Source organism: Apis cerana, linkage group LG1 (genome assembly GCF_029169275.1).
Source record: "Apis cerana isolate GH-2021 linkage group LG1, AcerK_1.0, whole genome shotgun sequence".
Taxonomy (NCBI): domain Eukaryota; kingdom Metazoa; phylum Arthropoda; class Insecta; order Hymenoptera; family Apidae; genus Apis; species Apis cerana.
The window spans coordinates 26636783-26661840 of record NC_083852.1 but is presented as its reverse complement, the minus strand read 5'-3'; the positions used below and the strand labels follow the sequence as shown (position 1 = coordinate 26661840).

The 25058-nt window shown below is 46.9% G+C and overlaps 1 protein-coding gene across 4 annotated transcripts in view; it reads right to left on the bottom strand.

The window, feature by feature from the left end:
• The window catches only part of LOC108004296 (transcription factor collier), a 71005-nt gene that overhangs the window by 27513 nt on the left and 18434 nt on the right, over nucleotides 1-25058 (bottom strand). For all 4 annotated transcript variants that reach the window (XM_062077749.1, XM_062077789.1, XM_062077695.1 and 1 more), the window contains exons 4-6: nucleotides 24426-24481; nucleotides 18674-18747; nucleotides 18047-18115 (exon numbers count right to left, since the gene is read on the bottom strand). In XM_062077749.1, the coding sequence (XP_061933733.1) occupies nucleotides 18047-18115; nucleotides 18674-18747; nucleotides 24426-24481 (199 nt within the window). The remainder of the gene's footprint in view (nucleotides 1-18046; nucleotides 18116-18673; nucleotides 18748-24425; nucleotides 24482-25058) is intronic.

The window sequence follows — 25058 nt, the reverse complement described above, 5'->3', positions numbered from 1 at the left end:
TCTTCCTTGCTCCATTCTTCCGTGCTATCTCTTTCCCGCCTTTTCAGCCTACTATTGCCTCAAGAGCAACGGATAATGTTATTTCGATTTGCATATATGTCCCGACCGTTCCTTCCACCGGCTTCTTCTATACAGTTATACATACCAGATACCATTTCGCCAACTGATTTCTCTCCCCGATTCGCGATGAGCCAATCTTGCCGCGTATTCTCCGTTCGTTTCCATTTATCTCTCTCTCTCTCTCCTCTCCATTTCCGTTTGTTCGATTAATCCGCCGCAACGTGAATTGCGAATTATGGAAAAAATAATTTTCGAATTGAATCGACGATGATTTAATCGAACTTAAGAACGGCGACGACTCGGCCCGAATGGCCCCCTCTTATTATTTTCCGTGGAACAGCGCGGTGGCTAAACGGGCATAACGTAAAAGTTTACCAGATGGGATTCCGGTTAGGCTGATCCGTGCAAGGGAAGGGGATCTCGCGTGGAATGTCCTGTAATTGATAGCGAGCACACTGGGCTCGATGAGCCGTAGGAAAATAATAAGCCATCGTAGTAGGCCGCTGGTACGCGGTATTATTGGCTCTTGGGGGGTGTTACTGGGGCGTCGTTGTCAAGAAGGGTGGCTCGACACAATGTATGCACCCTCGCATGCACCGCCGTGCTCAGATATCTCGGTCTTAGGGTGTGTCGGATGTCTATATTCGCGCCCGTGCACCATCTCGGTTCGATAAACTCGCTCCTATTCTCTCTCCATAAGCGAACGACCAGCGTGGAATTATCATCGTGGAGTGTGTGTCTTGCCAACGTTGTTTCCCCAACGACTATCGCCCGTCTGCACTTATATTCCATATTACAAGTTTCGAATAAGAATTTTATTCCAACCTCTCCTTCCACGAGAGATCAAAGAATAAAAATCTCGTGATTTTCTTTTTTTTCTCGAGTGAAAAATAAGGGGAAATAAGCTGGTTAAATAAACCGAATCGCTCGTCGTTGCTTTGATATCTTGTTCACAAGGTGGCGACATAATTCGACGGGCGATTCCTATCTCCTAAGGAATGAGAGGTTAAACGAGTCTCGATGATCTCGATGGCCTTTGTCGTTCAGTCAGGCAAGGTCTCGCAAGAATCGGGACAGCCGTGTACGCTCCAGAGAGTTTCGTAACTGGTATAAGGGGATGAAGTATATTCGAGTATAAATGATTCAACGGTACGTTTGTTTCAGGAGGAACAACGTGCCTCCCATACCTTTTCATTTCTGATCGATTCATTGATACAAGTATTTATAAAGCGCAGAGCGGAATTGTATATCCTGATGCGGCTCGTCAAACGGACGACGGAATCTGGAATAATGCGATGCGTGGTGGATATACGCGATTTGATATCATCGAACTTGGGATAATCCTGAATCACGGACGAGCGATCGAAGCAACCTGCGCAGTAGGAAACCGGTTCCACGCGACACGATATTTTTTCGCTCCGCGCATCATCAATGCATCACGCCGCTACGATTGACTGATTGAATGCGACTCGAAGTCTTCTTAATTTAAACGTTCCTCCGTCTCTTTCCATTTACTCGAATTTAAATATCGAAAAGATGTCCACGATTTTCTTCGGTCGACGATTATTTTTTAAATAAATAAAAAAAAAGAAAAGGACGGGAATAATAAAAGTAATATAGAAACGAGGTTGATCGCAAGATTGCAATTTGTAATTGAATACCGATTGGTTAGAACGACACTGCAGGAGAGGCCTACAATGTGAGGGAACGTTCGATTAGATTAGGGTGGATTAGCCAATCAAAAACTACAATGCTGCGAACCCTCTACAACCAGTAGTGACATTTGATGCTGCAGGCAACTCTATTAGATTTGCGCCGTAGTTAACGTGATACGGAATCGAATGATCCCAGTTCTCCCGGAACGATTTTCGAGAGGTAGCGATACCGTGAACGAACTTGCGATTTAAACGCTTGAATTTTATATACGCTAGACAGACTGCGAAATTTAATTCTTGTTATTACACATCGAATGCAGAGTTTGGTCGAGACAATCCACCCAATGTGTTGTTGCGTAAAAATCGTAATGCGCGAGAGGCTATTCAAGATAGATTCAAAGGGAAATAAAATAAACTAAGCGACGAACGTACGAAGGGAACGAATCGTTGCCACGCGATGGCGCGGTCGAAATTCCGCGATATCGAAAGCGGAGAGGAAAAATTGCACGTAATCGTAAAGATAAGCGAATCAATCGTTCGTTCCTTGTAACGTAACGCGTTATTACAGGTCTGGAGCGCAGCCATTGGCGCATAATCCGAATTTTATGTCGGTATCGATGGACGTGTCTATCGGGTCGACACGAAAGATCGACTAGAAAAGGTGGAATCGCATTACTCGTCACGCGAGTTGGCTCGCGTTCGGGTGTGGCGAGAACGAGCAATTACCCTTCTTATCGCGGCGAACCACGATGATACAACAACTCGATGTCACGTCGAGGCAACGAGACCCGCCGTCAAAGTCGTTTTCGCCACTGGTTTTTTTTTTTTTTTTTTGGAACAGGAACAGGGAATAATTCGGTGCTCGAACCTTGAACCGGTTTTCCGATTAACATAAGCTAATTGGCACGGCAACCCTTTAAATGGCCATTTCAAAAATTAGGGGATAGCGATCTGGCTCTGGTTCAGGGAAGACGAACTGGCGCGGTTTCACGCACCGTTGCGGATCGAATTTTATCGCTGGGATTTCAACCCAGCCACACTTTTTTTCCTTGGGAAAATGAGTTTCGCTAACGAGTTTCCTTTTCCATTAGAATTAATGAGCTCTTCCCTCTTTTTTCTTTTCTTTTTTTTCAACGATACTTATGCATTACATGCGTAATAATAAACGAGTTGTCGATACACTTGTTTACAGAAGTCTTTTTTTTTTTTTTTACGATCGATTAGGAGAAACTTGATTAACAGTCGGATAATTTATCGACTGTGCGATATGTAGGCCAGGGTGAACGAATGACGGCAACTGTAGCATGTCGCGTGAAACGAATTGATCGATTTCAGCCCAGGCAAATGGTGGTGGCAAATTTCAATTATACGTATTACATAGGAACGAGATATTAACGACGATAAACCGTGCTCGAAGAAGCGTACGAAGAAGTTTATCATTTTATAAAAATGCAACTGAATCTATGCCATATGTTCCGTGTGGCCGGTTGCGTTGTCGGTCCGTGTCGCGTCCACCGTTCATCGACGACACATGTAGAGGGAAACTCAATCTTGCAGGAAGATATCTAACACCGTCGACGCTACCCTCAACCGACGAGGCTGTGGGCAACAAAAGGGCAAAAACCGTATTCGTCCCTATCCCCCTTTTCATACGTTCGTCTCCTCCTTTCGAACGAACAATTAACTGAATTTGCATTATATCTCTATCGAATTACTAGATCCTTATTATCGATAAAATTGGCAATTTGACGTAGAGCGCGGTGGCGGGCGCGGAAATAGAGCGAGCCATGTGTTCGTTTCACCAATACACGCTGAAATTATTCCCTATTACGCGTATGCGTACAGATGTACACGTATATATAAAAATATAAATTTGTTAATTCCGAAGCCTTTATCAACAACTCGATCGAATCGTCCATCGTTCACTTCGAGGAGACTTTGAATTATCGCATTGAATTATATATTTTCAATTAGTCGCGGTTTTTTTATAGAGAAAGAGAGAGAGAGAGAGAGTGCAATGGCCAAAAAAAGTGCAACGGCGGAAGAGCAGAGGGGGGGATAACTAGACGATCGTAGCGCCAGTAAAGTGTAATGGTGTAACTTGATACACGGGGTATACGCCCCTCTCGCACGCGTCGTTCAACGAGCATACCGCTATCGCCAGCAGACGAGGCATGGCCGGCCTGTGTACGTGTATCTGCGCGGCTCGAATTAGTCATGGAGAGGCAATTCCTGATAATAAAATAAGAGAGGAGCGTAACCGATTATCGTGGTTAACGAGCGTCGCGAAATTATCGTAACGGCCTGTTTCGCGATTATCGGGCGGCGCGATCGTTCGCGATTCTTCGTATGCTCCATTGTTTTCCCCTATATCGAGACCTGACCAACGATCGATATCGTTGGAAAGGGTGGTTAATTAGTCACGATTGGTGTCTGCATAATTTACAACCCGATGGCGCAAAGATAAAGATACCGAATGGCATCGTAAGCGGCGACTTTTTGTTAAGGGTTGATCGCGCCGTCCGATAAACGTCCCAAACTGGACTGATATTCCTGTCTTCCATCCTTGCTTCGAAATCATTGTTTCGAACCTCGATTTCGATTTTTATTCTTCCACGATTAAATTGAGCGGCCGATCGACAGAGCGCGCGAGAAGACAAGGTATAAAGGGCCCTGGTTCGGGAGTTGGGAGGAATATTAACGATAATACATGCGCGTAGCTGCAACGAATGCCGCATAAACGGTAGCCGCGATCCACGTGGCGCAGCGTAGGCGCAGAAGGGCACAGATGGTCGCCCTAGGCACTTACCAGTTACCACCACCCCGCACGTTGCCCCCTTCGGTCAAAGGGATCTAAAGGGCCTTGGCTGCCCACTAACCGTATTTATTCACGGGGGTGACTGAATTTACCGAACCGTCGGAGGATAAGTCTTGCCTCGAGCGCGAGAACCGTCTTAACGCCATCCAACCTTTCACGAGTCGCTTTCCGACCGTTCCATCGCGTTCCCTCTCTCTCCGTGACCGAGATAAATGTCTTCTTTCTTTCTTCCTTTTTTTCGGCTTTCACGCGGTTTCGGTTCGAATTTATAGAAAGCGTTACATACATACGTATATACATTAGCGCGGAAATATAAAATATTTGTACGGGTTAGCTGTTATTTTTAATAACGAGGGAACATCGGTTATCGGTCGATATTAAAAGAAATATTTTTACAGTACATTCGAACGCGGTCTATCACGCGCTCTTTATCCTTGCACGTGTAGGTAGACGTCGATGCTCGCACACCAGCAACACGAAAACGCACACGTACCAGATCACCACCGGCAAGTGGTCGGAGCAACAGATAAGTTTGATTTATTTTAATTTCTCACCGGCAACGCGGCGGGCCTTTCGTGGGGATTCCCTGCGCTCCTGTGAATTATTGCCAAGTTATTTTCTAGCTCGTATTGATTTACGACCAGGATTTCGGAGCATCGCGGCCACTTTATCGTCATTACAGGTGGGCGAACAGGTGTACCGGGAGTTGAAAGGGTTGTCAATGTACGGGAGAGTGTACAATTTTTTTTTTTCAAGAGCCGCGAATTTCCCGCGATTAACCCATCGAACAACGCGCCGTTATTCGCTGGAGCGAGTATTTTTAAGCGAATCTCGCTTAAACGTCAATTTTAATAACGAAATTTGCGTTTTTAAAAAGAAAAAAACAGTTATTTTATTATATATTAAACGCAAAAGAGAGTTTTAAATCGTTTCGATACTTTTCGCAGCAAATGTAAAAGTAGAACATTAATTCCTCTTTTCTGAAATATTTACGAGTTTTTTCCACCAAAAACGGATAGAGAAAGTTTGCCTCGGTGCAGGGTATATATACGGACGGGATAGATACGCACAGCGTATCACCATAATTCAATGTTGGAAACTCAATCGTGGCGTTCATTAGCAACGCGAAATCGATTTTCAATCGTAGGATACAGCGGCACGAAGCGAAGACGTTAACACGGTTTACAACGTAATAACGGTTTATCCGGTTTCGATGTAACGCGGTTAAGATCGACTCGAAATCAATATGAATTCGATCAAGGCATTTGGCGAGACCAAAATTCAAACCGGACGATTCGATTCGACCGTCTCTCTGCAACGTCAACCGGCGTTGGAACGGCGAGGGGCGAATGTGTAAAAAAGCGCGCGAAACGTGATCGATTTAACCGGCTCGTGTTATCGGTAAGACGATAAGAGGAGGAAGGGAGGGGCGAGCGAGTTTCTTTCATCGCGGAGGCTTTAATTTTCTTCGTAACAGCGTTGTCGCGCGCCATTTGGCGGGCAAAGTAAGCGGAGAATTAATCGGGACTTAATTACCAGGTTAGGCGGGTACTTGTTGCAGCGAAGCGGAGGCGTCTAGCGTGCGCGGTGCGTTAGGGTGGCGTAGCGGCGTAATAAGATTCCCTTTAATGGCATTACACGCCTCATTGGGACTTGCCAAGTCCCAAGTTTCCGCGACTTTGCGCCGTGTTTGACTTAACCGGAAGTTACCGGGTTCCGATCGACCACCGTACCGTGCGAACAAAGTCGAGCCGAGGGGGTTTAAGTCTCTCCACGGATTACCACGACTGAATAAGTCTCCGCAACTTCTTCCTCTTCGACGTTCCTCCCCCAACGTTCCACGTTTCAACTATGTAATCCAATTATTTCGAATAATCGATTTCCTCTTTTTTAAAATTGCTCGCTCTCTCAGGCGAGAGAATCTAGAGATATTTCTCTCTCCCTGTTTCTCTCTGGAAAGAGAGCTCTCTGGTAAAAGCGGATAAGGGAGATTCCACGGAGATTCTTCTCGATTTGGAGGCAATCTTAACGACGCTTCTTGCTCGGCTCGGGATTCGTATTTTATGCGTTAACGGTTGCGTGTGGACGTGGACGCGAGACGCAGGGCGGGGGAGACGACGTCCGGTTGAATTCAAGGGACGCTAGTAGAGCTGGGATCGTATTTGGACAATTGCGCGAAAAAGCATGTCAGTAGGCTGATTAATTACGGGATCGAAGCGTGGTCGGACGAGGCGTAAGAAAGGGATGTCGTCGGTCGGTCGGCAATTAATTAAAGCGTCACTTGAATTTACAACGACCGGCCTGGTGGCTGGCTGCCCACCAACGAAGCCAACCGATCAAAGCTTCATCTCGGCATCGGTATAGCCGGCAGGCGGCTGTCGACAGGCGCGAAGAAGCCGCGTACCACGTCCGATCCGCGTTCGTTCCGAGCCGGTGGGCAAAAAGCGAGCGAACGAAAATCCAGGTGTCGGATCGCGCAGGAAGAACGCGCGCTTCGACGGCCAACGGAGACGGCCCGGCGTGACCATCGGTCCGGGAAACGACCTTAAGCGCTCCTTATCTGGATTCACCGACCGTTCCTGAAATCTCCGTAGGAAGCCCGCCGGGCCCGTCCGGGCAAGAAACGTCCAACACACATTTAATAGCTTAATTTATAATTCTCGCCGCAAGAAAAAGGAGGGCGGCGAGGGGGGCGAGGGGAGGCGAAGGAAGAGACCGGGGAGGGGGAAGGGGGAGGGGAGAAAAAGGGAAGAAAAAGAGGGAGAGGGGAGGGTTAGGAAAAAGAAGAAGAGGAGGAAGAAGAGGTTGGGGGGAGGGAGGAGGAGGTCGAAAGAAGCGCGAGGCAGAGGAAGAGGAGAAGATCGGGGAGAAAAACAGGAGACAGGGAGGAAGAAGAAAGGAGGGAGAGGGAGGGGAGTTACGGAGATGGTGCGCCTAAGAAGAAGAAGAAGCCGGTGGAAAGAAGTTAAAACGGAAGGAATGCCGACGCCGCCGCTTGCACCGATGGAAACGGTTCGACAATGCGGTGCGACGATCGTCGACCCTTTATATGGAGCGTCGTCCCCGTGGGTGGTCCCCCGCAGGACGTCTTACCAGGCGTCATCCCGGATTCATCGGGACGATCGGCCGCGTTGAGAACCACCGATCCCTAACCTAGAAGGTAGCGGAGAGTGAGATCGAGCCGCGACGCGCACTGAATCACTCATCGTGCGCTTACTTAGCTCTCTCTCTCTCTCTCTCTCTCCGTCCTCCTCTCCTTCTCCGTACCCCACCGTCCACCACCTATTAACTCGCCACCACTCGGCCGCCGCCGCCGCCGCCGCCGCTGCTTCCTTCTATACCTACCTTCCATCGTTCCACGAGGCTACGTTATTTACTACACCGCTACTTGTCCACCGTAAACTTATTACCGGGACATCTCTCAACCTGTGTCTCCGCTTCGATCCGAACAGATTGTTACGATCTCCTATCTCCGCTCCTATATATCGTTAATCGCTTCTCCTCCGTCCGTGTTTTTGTTTTTGCGCCCACGAAACCAGCCGTTATCCGCCGTTTACAACCAAATTCCCTTCCCCTTTCTTTTTTTACCCTCGTTTCGCGTAATTCCGCCTCGTTCCGTGTTAACGCGGAATGTCTTCTTTTTTCCTCCTCCCCCTTCTCTTCTTCTTTTTCTTCTTCTTCCTCTACTCGCGAACGATCGAAGCCAACGACCGATGCTCATTGTGAACCGGCCCCCTTCGGTTTCTCTCTTCCTCCTCCCTCCCTCCCTCCCTTCCTTCCTCTCTCCAGAGGTTTGTTCGGGCGCGAGCGAACCACCGGACGGTCGCGGCGGGAGCGAGAAGGAAAGAGAAAAGAAGAGAAATCCAACGAGCTGGCCGAAGCTATTCTCTGAAATCCGGCGATTCTTTCGGGCGTCTTCGGAGATGATATTTGCTCGGATCAATCCATATGGTCGCCATGGCAACCGGTCAGCCTGCCTTGTCCACCCCCGACGTCCAAAGTCTGGCAAGCCGGCCGCCCGAATCGTCGAATGGACGAGGGGGGTGCGAGACTCCAACTCGCGTTTCCGCGAACGCGCTGGACGGAACGCGCTCTTCCCTTCTTCCACCCGATTCCCCGAATCGCGTACCTTTCGACCTCGCTCCTTCCGTCTTCCACCTGCCTCTACCACGAGATCCGACAGAGGCAAACGCACTCATTTGCGAAACTATCCGCGTTCGTTCTTCGCCTCCTTTTCTCCTTCCTCTTTCTCTTCCGTGTATACGTGCGTTAAATTGGACGCAATAAGTGTGATACCTCGACGGAGAGAGGGGACGTAAAGTCTCGAATTTCGTCGGAGTTGAAATGAAATTAGGCGACACACGTTTTCGAGAGAGCGCGAGAGAGCAGGAAATGTGAAATGTGCGTCGACAGATGCGACAGGCTATCCTCGGCATCTACCGTCGTGAGAACCTCCGCGAGTATTCTACATGCAAATTTATAGAGATCCTTCGGACACCGGCGCTTCGAAGGGAGATGTATCCTCGGGGGAGCGAAGACACCAGGACTAAGAGCGCTTCCTTGTACTGTCACTCTGCTCCGTTCGAATCAATCGCATAAATCTTGACGCATCGATCGTCCCCTTTCGGTAACACGTTTCTCGCCAACGAAAAATTCACTTGTCCCTGCTACGACCATTCCCAGAAAAATGGCAACGCCAAACCCTCGTGGTACGGAGGGGTGTGCAAATATTTCGGGCGAATTTTGCCGAGCCGAAAGAATCAAAGTACAAGAGAGAGAGAGAGAGAGAGAGAGAGAGAGAGAGAGAGAGAGAGAGAGAAAAGTTTAACCGTTCGTTCTGAACTGATGTTTCGAAAGTAGGCGCGCATATGCAAGTTGCAAGAATTTGGAGGATAAATTTGTCGAGGCGAATAAAAATGGGGAGGGAGAGAGGGAGGGAGGGAGGTTGGTTGGTACGTGACGGATCGTTGCTCGGAGGAAAAGAGAGAAGGAAAAAAGAAGAGGAGAAGAAAAAGAAAAAGGAAAAAAAGCGCCCGATGGAAAGATCGAGGGAGTCACGGGGATCGGGAATCGCGCTTACTATTTTGATCCCGGTGTGTTCGGGCAGGGTGTGGTGGTGGGGGTACTGGTAGCCGCACGATCCCGACGAGATAGAGCAGTGGATCATCATTAACCGGATGGTCGCAAAACCACGGACGGCTGATTGACAGGCGCGCAAAGACTTCCCGTTTTTCCTAAACCTGCCTTTTAGTTCTCGGTACGGCCGAGAAACCCTTCCCCGGAGCCGGGGAACGATATACGTCGGCCGATGATGAAGGACGAGATGAAATGGTGGGAGGAGGGAAGGATCGGCCGGGGAGGGAGGGTGGTGGACGGGGTGCCAAAGAAAGAGAAGGGTGCCTCGCCAGTTCCTCGGAGAGCTGATGGACAGCCGAGAGGCGCCAAGCTATGCCAGCTATTCGCCTCTTATTTTATGCCGTCTCCTCCACGATTTACCTCACGAGAGCTTGTGTGTATAAGGCGACGCGTGTGCGCGCGCCTCGTCTCTGAATTCCGCCGATAAATCCGCTCCAATTCTATTCCGAGGCTCGGGACATTCTTCACCCGCGTTCCATCCCTATTCGCTATCGGTGTCGGTGGCGCGGTTTTCATTTTCACCGGAACGTAATTACGAAGAAGTCGAATCGATCGCGAATTGATCGCTCTTAACGCGAGCTCAAGACCGAACCGTTTTGTAATCGTCCACCCTCGACCACTTTCTGCGACCGCACGGAGGTCGCGCACTGATCGATGCCGAGGTTATCGCAAGCCGCATGACTCTTCCAATTCAACCCGCTGCTTCCCCCTTGATCGATTCGTAAAATTATTCTTTCCATCGAAAATTTCCATCTACGTATTCGACCAATTTTTATTTCCATTTTATCCCCGTGACTTATCGACGCGTCAAGCGAGTTACAAATTTTTGATTAACGATTAAATTACGGAATTTTCGATAAGGGAGTAACACTCCCTATTGAGAACTTAATTTCGAATGAAAGAGGAAGAAGGAAAAGAGGCAACTAGCGGATGATCCGTTTGTCGATTAATCGTTGTAAGAGCATTGTGCCTGTTGGGATAATCGAGTGCGGGGAGAGAGAAACGGATTTCGACAATAAGATGACACGGTTTGTCCCATCGCGTTACGCGCAAGTTGAAAGCATTCGAGGCATTAGTGCGTGGCCGGTGTTTAGAGATGGCCCTACAAAGTAATTGAGTTGGCCACGCGACTCTTCGAGTGGATCCCCCCCTCCACCACGCGCCTCTTCTTCTCGTTCGTAAACCACCTGTTTTGAGCGGAACCCGCTCTCTTTATTCCCCTCCCCTCCCCTTTCTCCCATCCCTTTGCATCTCTTTCCCTCCCACCTAGCCACGAGCGTATTCATTGTACGAGAAGTTTGACATACGGTCGGTGGGCGCCATCCTCCTCCAAGCCCTCGAAATAATAATGCACCACCACTCTTTTCTACGCTCGTTCTCGTTGTCATTCTACCATCCCCCGCGCACATACGGATGCTCTCCCCTCCTCCCGTGATCTGTTTGTTCCTTTTCTTTATCGAGATAAATACGTCCTTCAGTGCGCTTGTGCGCTTCCCTTTAAATCCTATCACACATAACGATTCTATATTTGCTTACGGAGAGAGGGAGAGGAGGATCGTATATGTATACCTTCGATTAAGAAATCGGGTAATCATCAAGTATATTGTTTGTTGTAACGAGAAGTACGACGATAGGAAGAAAAAAAAAACGACGTTTCATCATACGACAAAATTCGTAGGGAAAAAGTGGTGTCGTGGTATCGCGAAATCTTGATGGAAGGGATAGAAGATAAAAGGAAGAGAGAGAGAGAGAGAGAGCGAGAGAATAGCATAAGAGATCGATCGGATGGAGCAAGAGGAGGAAGGTAAGGGAGGCAGCGTGGAGGACCGAATGCCATTTAGAGTCATCCACCGTGTCTCAATCTAGAGGCACCCTTCCAGCTATCGGCGAGCCGTGACGGTTGGCATCTGTTCTGCGGGCCGAGACCCCACGAGGCTGGCAGAAGCAACGCCAACGGCAGCATATAACGCAAAATGCCACGGGTCCCGTTCTTGACGTCTATGAACGCGCCACGTTCAAAATCAAGCGTCACAACAACTCGTTTCGCTCCTATCGAGCATCAACTCCAATTAATTGCTTCCTACTCTCCGTTCACGATCGCACACGTATTCGAAGTAAGTTTAGAACGGTAAGGAGGAACGTTTTTCCTTTTCCTAGACGCGCGAAATTTCGTTGGTTTGGAAAAAGAAGAGAAGGAGTGAAAATCTGCGATCGGTTTTGGCAACGTCCACGATGGAGAAGAAAACTAGAGGGCGACCATAGGAAGAAAAAGAGAATGCCTCTGCCTTCTCGGAAGGTAGATCGATGGCGATTTTTCACTCACTTAGCTCGGCGCGCATCAATATGCATTAAGCTGATCGGTTCTCCCTATTGGCTTCTTCTCTTTAGAGCGATAGGGAGGGAAAACGCGAACGAAGAGAGAGAGAGAGACAAAGGGAGAGAAAGGCAGAAACGGCGGAAAGAAGGTTATGCAAGAAGGAGTTCCCTCTCTTACTATACCCCTTTCTTCGACAACGCGGGGAAGGGAATAAGAAACAAGCGCTGTGCGGGAAGCTGTTAAGATATTCTTCGAAAATAAGGATACCGTATCGGGGGTAATTCTCGGTAGGTAGAATAACCGTAAGGGAATCGAGCCGAACTCTCGGATACGACTAAGATTTCACGGCTCTACGACACTCTTGGGTACGTTTCGGTATCTGTCTAGCCTTCCTTCGTAGTCGCACAAGAGAATATGCTCGCCACTTTTCGTACAGACGGTGAGCCAATCAGCGTCCACTTGTGTCAAGACTTTTCACACAAGTTGCGAGTTTTCCTTCGCTCGAGCATATACTCGAGTATATCGCTTGTCCTTAAATGTTATAACGATACTCTTATTTAAATTTTCAACGCATTTGCGCGATAGAGATACGTGGACGTATTTGTCTCGTAGGGCTAATTATTACGTACAAGCGACGAATATCGGGGATAATATTTTCGTAAGAAGATAAAAATAATAAAAGTTTCTTCGATTCAATAATTCGATCAAGGTGGAAATATCTGTCGGAGTGACAAAATGCGTGAAATGATTCGCGTACGCGACTCGAAAACCGTTTCCACTGATACATAATGGATCGGCAGGGGTTAGTTTAGCATAAGTTTTCCATTAGCGGACCGAATAGATCGAGATATCGATAATATCCAATATAGATTCCAGTCTTTCGCGAGCGAAGTGTGTGTTTTAGGCTCGTTTCTCCTCTCGTTCGAGCTTGGCAGAAGGGCCCCCGCATATTTGTCGGCGAGAGAGAAGGTATATTCCGTAAATTTTTTGGTGATTCGACTAATTGGACGAATTTACGAGGGAGCCCAGTCCATTTTTGGCCCCATAATACCTCTGTTTCCTTTTATCCCCCACAAAGACCGAATCTCTCGGAATTTCTAAATTTCGCGTCGAACAAGAAGGACAGGCAGAATTGTAAATCAATCGCGTAAAGTTTTAATTGAACTTTGATTGATTCGATAAAAACTATTAACCAGTTTACGTATGTACGCGAAAGACACGACTCGGCGTTTTTGAGTGCGCAAAAATAAATAAATAAATAAATAAATAATAATAACGTCGATCGATTCCTCGTACACGCGTACAATCTCGATTGTTCACCGCCAATCTTCCGAATCGGCGAAACCAAAAAATAATTAACCGTGCGAATACAAGATTATTTATCCGGCGATTTCCCGCTCGAACGATCGGTCGTTCTTGTTTCTATACAAGGAGCGTGCACGCGCACTCTTATCCATTTATTTTAGGGGGGCTATAGAACGAAGGGTGTGATACCCCTCCAATGGGGGTCCCATATGCTTCGCGTACGAAGAACGCGTACCACCGCCGAGTGTGTTTTGATTTGCTTAATAGCCAACGTCGGAAAATAGTACTTCTAGGACCGGTCAAGCTGAAAAATGCCTGAATAATTCGTCTCACCCTTCGACAGTTCTCTGCGAGGAGAAGGACGAATTCGACCGGTCCAAGGATTTTTAATCTGTACGAAATTTGGGAAGCAGAAGGAGGAGAGCGAATCTTAAATCTTTCTCTCGCGTAAAACGATCGTAAAAACAGGGGGTCTTAATTAGCACGATCGATGAAAGGAAAAGTAAAAATTGAAAGAGGCGAAAGGGGCGTTGCTGACGAGTGTAGCAGCGGGTGAGTGAGATTTCCCACTGGATCGTTTGATTCGACCAATGAATGGCAAGCCCATTTCGCCGTGCATCGCGTACGTCGTTCTCTTAATAAGTTTTTCCTTATCGATGTGTGTCATCTACGGGCGGCCACCAACCGGAGACCCGTCATTATCGTCCCTATCTCGGCTCATAGTTTTCATCATTTCCATCCAAAGTAGCGGTGCACGCGGTTACTTACTCGTTAGGTGGAACGTGGCATTAATGCTTGGTCTAACATGTGTCGCTGATTGCACGCACTTTCACCTGATTAGCTTTTAACGGGACGTGAAAACGTTTTCGGTTTCTTTTTTTCCTTCTTTTCTTTTTCCTTTTTTTTTTTTTTTTTTTTTTTACGACATCTGACATGTGCAACCCGTGTTTCTTAATGCGATTGTCATATTAATTACTTGTTCCTACCTTTTATGTAAATTTATAGCTGCCACCGAATACACACCCTTTTTTTATTCGATTGTATATCTCACGGCTATAAATATGTCGCGTTGTTATATCTTGGCATTTTTTTTTTTTTTTACAAGAGTTTGGAATTAATTTTTCCACGATAATCGAAAAACAGGTATCATCGATTAATCAAATTTAAATCGAGCAAGCATCCGGTTATCGATGAATATGGTAAAAAAAAAAAAAGTGTAAACGCAGGTGTAAACAATGGATAAATGGTCGATTTTGACGCGAAAGAATACTTCGTATCGAAGTTGGAAAGAATTCGAGAAGAGCATTCCGCGATGATAATACCCGCGGCGGAAATTCCGTGACCGTCCTTGATATCGAGTCCATGCTGATGGAGATTCGCAGCAAGGGTGCGAGACAACGTGGCACGATTCGGTCAAATTTGCATGCATTAACGCCACAAGCGCGGCTGATTGACAATCCGTGTGTCATTGTGACGTCAGTCAAATCGCTCGAGCATCCTCGACCAATCGCAATCAATTAAGGTAACGATTGATTGTTACGCGTTTCGACTCGACGAAGGGAATATCGGCGAGCCCGTATTTATGCGGATGATAGACGCGCGCCATTGAAAATCACAATATCGGAATCGACTGGGGACCGGCTTAAACCTTCGCGCATTTAACGGATCCACCGTTTTTTAAACCATTTTTCCCCCCACACGGGGAAATACCTTCGTTCCGCTCGTAACGAGCGAGCGAGCTGTAAATTTGTTCGAGGGAGATCCGATCCGAGGGCGCAAAAACGAGCAAGGAAGCAAGGGAGAGCGCGATCGTCGCGTTGATCGCGGTATTAATCGGGCGGCGCAGCAACGGGTTATATCTCGCGGTGAAAAATTGAACGGTGTCGTCCCCTCGAAGGGGCCATACGTCGAGGAGAACGGAACGATGGCCGTCGCTCGGCCACCCAAAATGGAATCCGTCAAATTGACGGAGGGTATGGAGAGGTGCGTCACGGCGCCGGGGTCGCGGAGGAGGAGGAAACGGCCGCGGCAAGCAGGGGGGGAGAGGGCACGCGAGGGCTCTATGATCGATGTCCCGAAATTAAGGGCTTCCGCCCGCCGAGCGAAATAAAGTTAACCAATCGGGGCAACGAATCGCCCGTCCGCCCGTTATTGGCCTCCGCTCTCCCGGAGCAGCTATGCTACACCCGTCGCGACGACCCGATGCCCGATTTTTTCACCCTGTCCCCTTGTTTTCCACGGGGTGGTCGCAGGCGTGCCGATTCCAATTCGGAGAAAGAGCGATGCAGGGAGGTGAGGCGCGCGCTGGATCCGGCCGCGGAGGGGAGGGGGAGGATTTTCGTAATTATGGAACGGCGTTAGTCCCGAGGGATTCGTCGTCAGTGGACGGGAAAGCCCCTGGCCCCTGCCTCCACGGCCACGACAATGCCATTTTAATTATGCATGTTAATTGGTTTCCGAGTCCGGCGTAATACCGGCTTCTCCGCGACTGTTCTCGCGGTGCATCTCTCCTTCATCGAGACGCACCGATCGATCTTTCGATGATCCGCCCCGATATTCCTTCGCGCTTCCATCTCGAGCAATTCCACGCCCGTGGAACAGTCACCGAGAGATTTCGATCTTTCCACACTCCTATTCCATATTCGAGGTGGGTTTTCCTTCTTTGGAAGGATCGCTCCCTTCCACCGTTTCCGCGAGGGAAAGTGATGGGGTGAAAAAAATGGCCACGCTTCGATGTAGGAACCGCTTTTGTTTTTTTTCTCCTTTTTTTTTTCTTTTTTTTTCCCTAGCCAGATATACACGATTGATGGGAGGGAGGGGGGCCGTGTTGTACTTTCTGCACAGCTGAGTGAGCATGTCACAATCGGCCAGGGCCGCCTCAATCAAAGTGGCATTGATACCCTTCGCCCGTTCTCTCGATCAGGCCCTCGCGCTCTCTCCATTGCGGTTTTGTTCGAGACCGAAAATCTATTAGCCTACCAACCTATAGCGTACACATATTTTCCACTACACATACGTCGCTTCTATTTAGGATGGAAACTAATTTTAATACCGATGAAAACAAAAAGTTATTGCTCGAATCCTCGTAAGATAGCTTTTTTCCTTTTCTTTTTTTTTTTTTTTTTTATAATCAAAAGACGATGCGATATTTATATATCCCATCGTTTCCAAGATATTTTTAAATCATTTTATAAATTTTTAAATTCAAAATACGCGATTTCCCAAATCTCTACTTAAATGCGTACGCTTATTATTATATGCCGTCTAAATACGTGATAAACAGTAATGCTAACCGAATCTTCTAATTCCGTGGATCGTTCATTTACTCTACGCCCAACACGATCTACCACAAACCGAGCTAAGAGACGTAGTTTAGGGTGGCGCTCGATGTGACACGCGACCGCAACGTGGTTGCATTTACATTATATCGCGGTTTATACGATGTTGCTCGGGTGCGTGCGTGCCGTGTATCGAGCCAACATTTTCGAGATTAATTTTTTTAATGCTTTCGTCGGACAAGTCTTGCTCCACATTGAAAATTTATCGCGACACGACTAACACACTGACATAATCCCCCTCCCTTCCAGTTTTGACCGCGAGATAAAAACTCTTCATCACGTTAATCGCGTTAAATTTCCATCGATTTATCGTATCCACATCTTCGCAGATGCACATCGTCGTACAGTATCGCGAAAAAGATCACCTGCTCCGCCCCGAATACGCCCTGGAAATACGGAATAAAATTTCCTGCCATCAGTCTCTTCGCCGAAGAATAAAATCCGTTCTCTCAACGATCGTAAATAACGCCTATGGTTATAACATTTGCGCTCAAATCCGGAAGACGCGGATTCGAAAAGGTCGCAAAAGGCGGAGAAAGATAGTTAGCCCTCCCCCTCCCCCGCTAGGCTTTTCCTGTCACCCACGCGTAACCCATATCCTCTCCTCCCCCTCCCCCAAAATAAGGACGAAAGCTCCGAAGCTCCGAGTTTGTATCGAGAGGTTGAGCGCCCCTGAGCACAAGATGTCCTCCTGAAGACTATCTCGGCCTTGGTCCCGCGGGAAACCTCTTCCTTCCTACCGTTCCTATCTCAGGACACTCTATAGCCTATTCAGATACCAGGCTCACCCTACTGCTCCCATGTTAGCCAGCTTGCGTGGAACAGAGAGAGAGAGAGAGAGTGAGAGGGAGAAAGGGGAGGGGGAGAAGGCAAAGCGCGAGAGAAAGGAAGAGAGAGAGAGGGAGAGGGAGAGAAAGAGCGCGTCTCTGTATTTCCAAGGACAAGCGAGACACGGCGTACAATGTGAGAGGAGAAGGTGTGTACGTATATAAGTACGTGGGCGAGTATTCGAGTGCTCTTATAGCTCGCAGCCTCGCCACACCTCGTAGGAAACGTATTTTGCAAGCCTAAATATCCCGAGTCGCGGAGCCATGCGCCGCTATCTCGTGCAGGTGGCCACCTTCGAGAACGAGTTATCGTGCTCCCTTATTTCGCAGGTCGTTGGGAAGGACGATAGCTAACACGGGGTTGGCTAAACTGATATCCACACCCATTGACGTTTCTTCCTACGATTCCACTACGCCGTACAATATACGGCGTGTACACTCGTCCTCGTCGAACATTCGAGGAATCCGCGTACGATACTCGCGAAGGATGAAAATTGCAGCGATACGTAACTCGAGCGAGATAGAGATTGGCGACGAGCGTGCACGAAGACGGAAGAGTGGAGAAGAAATGAATTCGTGGGTTGACTCACCGGTCGATGATAACAGGATCGCTCGGGGTCTCGTTCCTGTTTCCGCAGCTCTTTTTATCGCAACACCGGCTAGAACAAAATTAGACGGATCGATGAGAAATTAGTATGCACGATTTTGAAAGATTTCTTGGGTCGAGGGGTCGGGCGGACGGGTCCAGTCGAGGGGTCAGAAACTTGTGCCAGGTCTAAAAACTATCCGAACCCTTGGGACTTGGCAGCAAGTTCGGGGGTGGAGAGTCGTCAGCCCAAAGTCCCATGGGTCAATGAGTCAGCCACCCCCGGAGAATGATTGCATCCCCGTGCGTCTCGTTACGTTTATGGTTTGCCACCGCAAGGGTGGTTGCTCGCATGAACACCGGATATTTTTGCTCCTTGTCCACGCGTGTTTGCATTCGGTCCAAGTCTTATCGCTGAGGAGGGATCACGAGCCGCGCATTTGACACACAAATCTCTGTGAAACCGTGCCTCGTTTCGTACGATAACAATCTCGTGTATCGGAATTTCAACCCTCCCTTCTCGAAAATTAAAATTACTTTTAAAGTCGCGCAAACGACCGATCGCGAATGCGATCGATTAAGATCGTTTAATTCTTAATGTTAATGTTAATGGGTTAAAGGAGAAACTCACCTGCACATCACTTCGTGAGTAAGAAGGACCCTACACATTTCAGGATTTTTATCTTGTCCCTCGTACATGATAGCCTGAAATAAAAGAAATAATTATTACTCCGCATATGCGTGATCGGAGAAAACGCGTTAGAGAACTATCCGCACGGTTGTAAGTCGAGAAGGGGCCATTTCCCCTGGAACATCGTTAAGCCACGGTCGGCTTAAGCAAATCCGTTAAGCTTCCTTCACGACCTTCCGATTGATTTTTATTTAATGACAACGCGTCGTTATCTTGTATTCATACACTTACAGTTGGGGAACGAGATAAGGATTAGCCACGGAATAATAAAACGCGGGTGTTTTTCATCTCGAAAGAACGAAATTCTTTTTCGTTGCCAAATTTCTTCGAACGGGACGATGAACACAATTTAATCAAAACCGAAACCGTAGGAAGCGAATATGAAATTCGAAAGAAATCGAAGACATTGGAAATTTGAACGCAGAACGTAACGCACCTCGTCAACGCGAGCAACTAAACCGAAAGCGATTCCGAATGTGGGGAAAAAGTCGAGCAACCGGAACATTTGTATTTCTCTCTACACGCCTCAGACGCGTAATCGTTAATCGTATCGCAAGGTTCATGTGTAATTTATGCTCGAGTTGGCTGGTATTGCGCGTAACGACCTAAATTGCTAGAGTTTCCGAAGAAGCGATAAAATGTAAATACTTTGAAATACAGTGTCCTAGGGAATTGGTTGGGTTGACGTCGGTACTCGGGTCTCTTGAATAGCGGGGCCAGGGGAGGGGGAGGGAAAGAGAGGGATAACGATATCAAATACATTTTGCCTCGGCGGTTAGGTGTGACTTTCGGAAACGGCATCAAATATTTATACGAACAAAATAACCGAATTGCAACGTAAACGAGGCGCGATGCTTGTATACGCGGCGGAAGGTAAATCAGAGGAGGAGGATCCCCCCGTCGAAGTGGAGATAGAGGGGTAAAAATAAACACGGAAGGAAGGAAGAGGGAAGCGGATGGAGGAGAGGCGAAAGAAGGAAAAGAGCGGTACACACGTTGCTGCTCGATAGAGGAAAACGAAAGGAAGTATAAAAGGTTTCGTGCCCCTCAGCCGTTTCGACTTCTAATCGTTGGCCAGCATGCGATCTTATTTGTATCGCGAATAATTAATACGAGTATCCATCTCGTACACATTAACCCCTGCTCTAAGACACGGAAATATCGCTATTAGTTACTTAATCAACTAACTATACTCCTAAAATTTCGGTCAATTCGGTTCTATTAAAGAGCACCGATATCTCGAACCGATATTCGTTCGTGTTATTGGCGGTTAAATGGTTCTTTGAATCGCGAAATAAATATAATTTGTTTAACCAATAATTGCGTATGTATGTTTAAAATGATAATCGGTTATACGCGTCTAACGCTCGCGCGCAATAATTTTTGTTTGCATACGTATAACGATCATTCGGTGGGTCACCATCTGATACGACATGCGACATTATTTGCCCGGTAATCATCGTCCTAGGTACGCGTTGTTGATTTTACGTATATCTATTCCACTTATGGACAATTTTCAGCAATTAGTTTTTACCTCGTTCTCGCGAATCGAACTCGATAAATTCTCGTTTTTCTTTTATCTTTTCTTCTTCTTTTTTTTTTTTTTTTTCATTTCTATAGAATCGATCAAATGTATCTAAATACTTTAGATCTTGTTGTTGAAATTATAGTAGCATTGATAGTACTTTAATAACACTTTCCAAAGAAATTTCTATATTTATTTAATCATTTCGTCGTGCAATAATCGGTGTATAACATAAAACTTGTTAGTTAATTCCACCGGTAATCGAAATTTGATAGTATCGCGTTAATTAATATCCTAAACGAGATTGAAACGTAATTAGATTATTAATTATAGATCGTCTATTTTAAACGCGTAAACTTCAAAATTACAAAGATTAAAAATAATAAAGGGGCAAGTGTCTTTTACTTTCGGGCAAATACCTATGTGTGTTATCAAGTATCTTAGAGGGATGACTCGTTCAAGCAGAGTTTGCAAGTAGTAATATCGTCAAACGTCGTCCTGGGGGTGCGACCAATCAACATCAGCCCCTTGGAGGCCTTTCTTCCGTTGCTTCAGCTCCCAATAGAAACGATTTGGTCCTCCCTGCCGCTCTCCAATTCCCACGGGAATTACTTACGAAGGACTAATAGCGATAACATGCTAGCACTGCTGCTTTTTAAATATATATATATGACGATACAGGCTCGATCGAAGAAGAGCAATCGTTTGGTTATTTCTGTATATCTATCTTTTTTAATTTACCAAATAATCCAACGTCTCAACAGTTGTTGCTCCGTTATTATCGTGTTTGGAAGTTGAAATGGAATAAAAAAAAATATGGGAAAGAAAACGATGCGCTCGAAAGTAATGGTAAAAGCATAACGTTATTCACGACGAGTGTTCTTCAAAGATGGGAGTGGGACGAGGAAGAAAAGAAACGGGAGGAGGACGTACGTAGATAAATACGAAGATAGTCATTCAAATCTGCCGTAATGATTTCCATCCCGAATCGATTCCAAAAGTCCCCTGGGAATCCCCCTCCATACCGGTTGTGCAACCCCTGTCGCCTCACGTATACACCATCGAACAACGCGCATACAATGTTACTTTCACCCCTGAGAAGAATGTCCATCGCTTGGGGGACAGGCGACGCGCTCTCTTTCTCATCTTATCTGCCAAGGATTAACTTATCTCGAAACTTATTATTTCCTTAATCTATAGTTAAATACTCATATTTCAGCATTATATCGAACGACGTTCAAATGGCGATACCGTGATTCGATTCGGTATTATCCTATCCCTTTTCACTGGCCAATACGTTTCACCTCTTCCTCTCCTCCTCCTTCTTTTCAACAGCACGCGTGTTTTTTAACGACGAAGATACGAAGATATTTCTTCGATACCGATAATCGATTTAACGTAACGAATATACGAGCGTGACGTAACAACATCAATCCTTCCTCGATTCCTTTCTGAATTCCCATGGGCGGTATTTCGTGAAAAAAAGAGAAGAAAAAAGAAAAAAGAGAGAGAGAGAGAGAGAAAGAGTTCCGACTGATCATCTCCAGCGGCGGATGGAAGTTGGAGCTTAAAAGGGTTAGGTACAATTTCCTGTTGTTCATTCATTTAAAATAACGACGGTACGCGGTTCGTTGCTTCCTCCACCATACCTGCGTCCTGTAAATGCTTTTTTATCCCCGGAACTAATTACAATTTAGCATTTTTAATCCTGCGAAAAAGCGCATTCCAGCCCCTCTCTCTCTCCCTCTTCCCGGCCGGAAGTTCTTTCTCAAGCGCTTACAAACGTACGTTGTTAGCGCCATTCAGCCGCGGCATCCAACGCCACTCTTCCCTCTCTTTCTACGTGGAAGCTGCTCGTATTTTTCTGGAAATTTCAACAGAGAAACGCGCACCAGTTCTCGACATCCTGTATTTTTTTCCCCTCCCCGCCGCCACCCTCCTGCTTTCTCGTCCCTGAGAGCGCTACTCCCTGCTGCTCCAACCGCCAAGCGAAAGTAGATATAGATACCCCAGGTTGGCCAGGAGCGAAGAAATTGAAGAACAGCTTAAGGGTAGGAGGGCTTCGCCACGGGCTCAGCAGCCGGCTCGGTGTAGCCAATTATTGCGGATTTATAACCGACCACTTGATTCGGTCTCGAGCTAGTCGGCCGCATTTCCGAATTGGAATTTCTCCACCGTAACTCCTTCATCTTCAACTATGAAATTTTTCTCCGATATTCCGTACAATTTTCTTTCCCCCCTTTTTTTTAAATAATTTTCTTATTTATTATCGATTTGTCGTAGTAATTCGTATAACGTACGTCATATATATTACAGAGGTAGATTTCGTAATCTTCTCGAGTATCTAAGATTAAAAAAAAAAAAGAAATTTCATCAAGCATTAAGCATTTTAAGCACGGAAAATCGCGATTCAAAATGTCCTCTCGTTATTTCATCTATCGCGAGGCAGTTATAGCAATCGGCAGTTTCCAAAGTAGTAGTAGTAATAGTAGCGTACGGGACTAAACATTGCGTGTAGTTTTTTTGCTTTCAGAGGTTTAATCCAGGAGAGGGGGGACTGCGGGCATTTGTAAATTTTGCAGGACACGATACGCGGTAAGAACACATCAAGCCAGATTTGCTAAACACTTCGTACGAGTTGTTTCGCGAAACTCCATACACGGGCAGAGTAAATATATATATCGATTCTCGTGTCTGTATGTCTTCCTCTCGCTTTGCCAGAATGGAGGAGACGCGTTCAATCGAGGCTTTGATGTATAAATTGCAGCTTTCTCGTTTTCGATCCTACCTCCCCATCCAACTTTCTACTCCCTTTACCGGCACGATTCCTCTATAGAGACGGAAAGGGTATCCTATCCGGCATCTATCACTTCCGCTTTTCTTTTCCTCGTGGACAATCGGGGCGGAGAATCGCTATCGAGACGTTTACTCCGTTCAAGATTCCGTTTCATTCTCTTACCGATGTTTCTACCATACCTCTCCACCCGTCCACTTACATTTTTTATATATTTCTATCGGATCTCGGATAGAAATAAAAACGACCGATCCGAGCTCTTCTCCGAATGAATAATCCTTTCTCAAAAAGGATATAAACGATCTTCCATTAAAATTATCCGTTAAAATTCTACACTCTCTCTCCCTCTCTCTATCGCTCTCTTTTAAATGGTAGATCAACGCGTAGATAACTGGTCCCTCACGAAAGATATTCAACCTCACGATTCAACTCGGATCCGATTAATAAAAGGAATGGATCGCGAATTGAAGAACGGTCTCTGCCGGCGCAAGGCCACCACGGCTTAGTAATTTAATCAGCTAAAACTAACATCGGTTCTCTGTTTCCCCAACCTTCCTTCGTACTCGGCCGCCTCTTTCTTCTTCTCCCTACTGCTCTTCTTACCTCCGTAACCGACCAACCCCAAGATGATTTAATCTGCTAAAATGGTGCAAGTACCTATATAGGTACTTAGACCAAGGTAGGGTCGCGACACGAAACAAAATAATTCAAGAAAGTAGGTATACCGCGCGCGGAAACAGACGCGGAGCCCTCCGTTATCGAGATCGTGCGTGGAAAAAATGTTCAAGTTCGAAAACGTGGGAGAGAAAGAAAGAACTATGGAACTCTCGGTTGGATGAGAAGTCGTTGGAATCGTTTGTTCGCGCTCGACGATGTAATCGTTTCGTCTAGTCTCTCTATAGGGTTAAAGGTCGAGCGCGAAAAGCGTTTCGGAGAAAGGTTGGGTGCGAAATAAGGGCCCTGGAACGAAGTAAAAGACTTATCGCGGCTGGCGATCGCGTATTTGCGTTTGCTCGAAGGTTATGATCCTTCTTTGCCCCCTATCACCGCGCCAGGATCTACGGCCCTGTGTACAGGGTCGTCGGGAACACGTGGTTCGCGGACTGCGCGCAGGGTTGGCCACGTGGCGCAGATAACAGGATGGGGCAGACGTGCGGCGGTCGCCGCTTTCCTCGAGGGGTAGGAATCAACCCCCCGGAAAATTAAGTGCTTGTAGCCAGGATGATAATACTCCGAGCGGCGGGAACGCGTCGCTCGGCCTATTTTCCAAGTGTTTCATCGCGCGGAAACGAGAGAGAGAGAGGAGAGGAAAATCGCTCACCGATTAAAACGTCGAGAGATTAAACGAATTGAACGAGGTTCGTGTTACTTACCTGTTTGGTCGCGGAGTCGATGAGCCTCACGTAGATGTCCTGTACCTGCCTAACACCTGCAACAATGAAGATACACCGCGGGTGAATAAAAGGTATACAACAAAAGGGATACATTTGTGTGTACACGAAGGAAGAAAGAAGAAAAGAGAGGGATCGTTTTCTATAAAAATAACGACTCGGAATACCGATTTGGTTGACAACGTTGCTCGATGCGTATCGCGATAAGCGTATGCCAAAAGACGAGGGTAGGAAAGAGGGTCTTACACAGGTTGAAAAGATAAATAGTTACGCCCTTTTTGGAACCGAAGGCAGTTTCGAATAGCAGTTTTTTTCGTACGTTGATATAAAGACTACTGCTGCTCTTTATTCAATTTACCCCGTGGGTTTTTCATCGATTCGGTAAGAAGGCCCATTAAGTTAAGAGCGTTGCGCGCAGGCATTCGCGGACGGATGTGCATGGAATACGACGAATACGGAAACGAGTCCAAATTCTGACAAGTTCGGCGCCGCTGAAAGGGACTGTTCCAGAAAAACTTACATATTAAGGAGCATTTAAGGTGGACGGCGAGGTAAGCGGCTTGATCGCATCCCCGGGGACGTATGCACAATCTCCGTTGTTTTTGCATGGGCCCA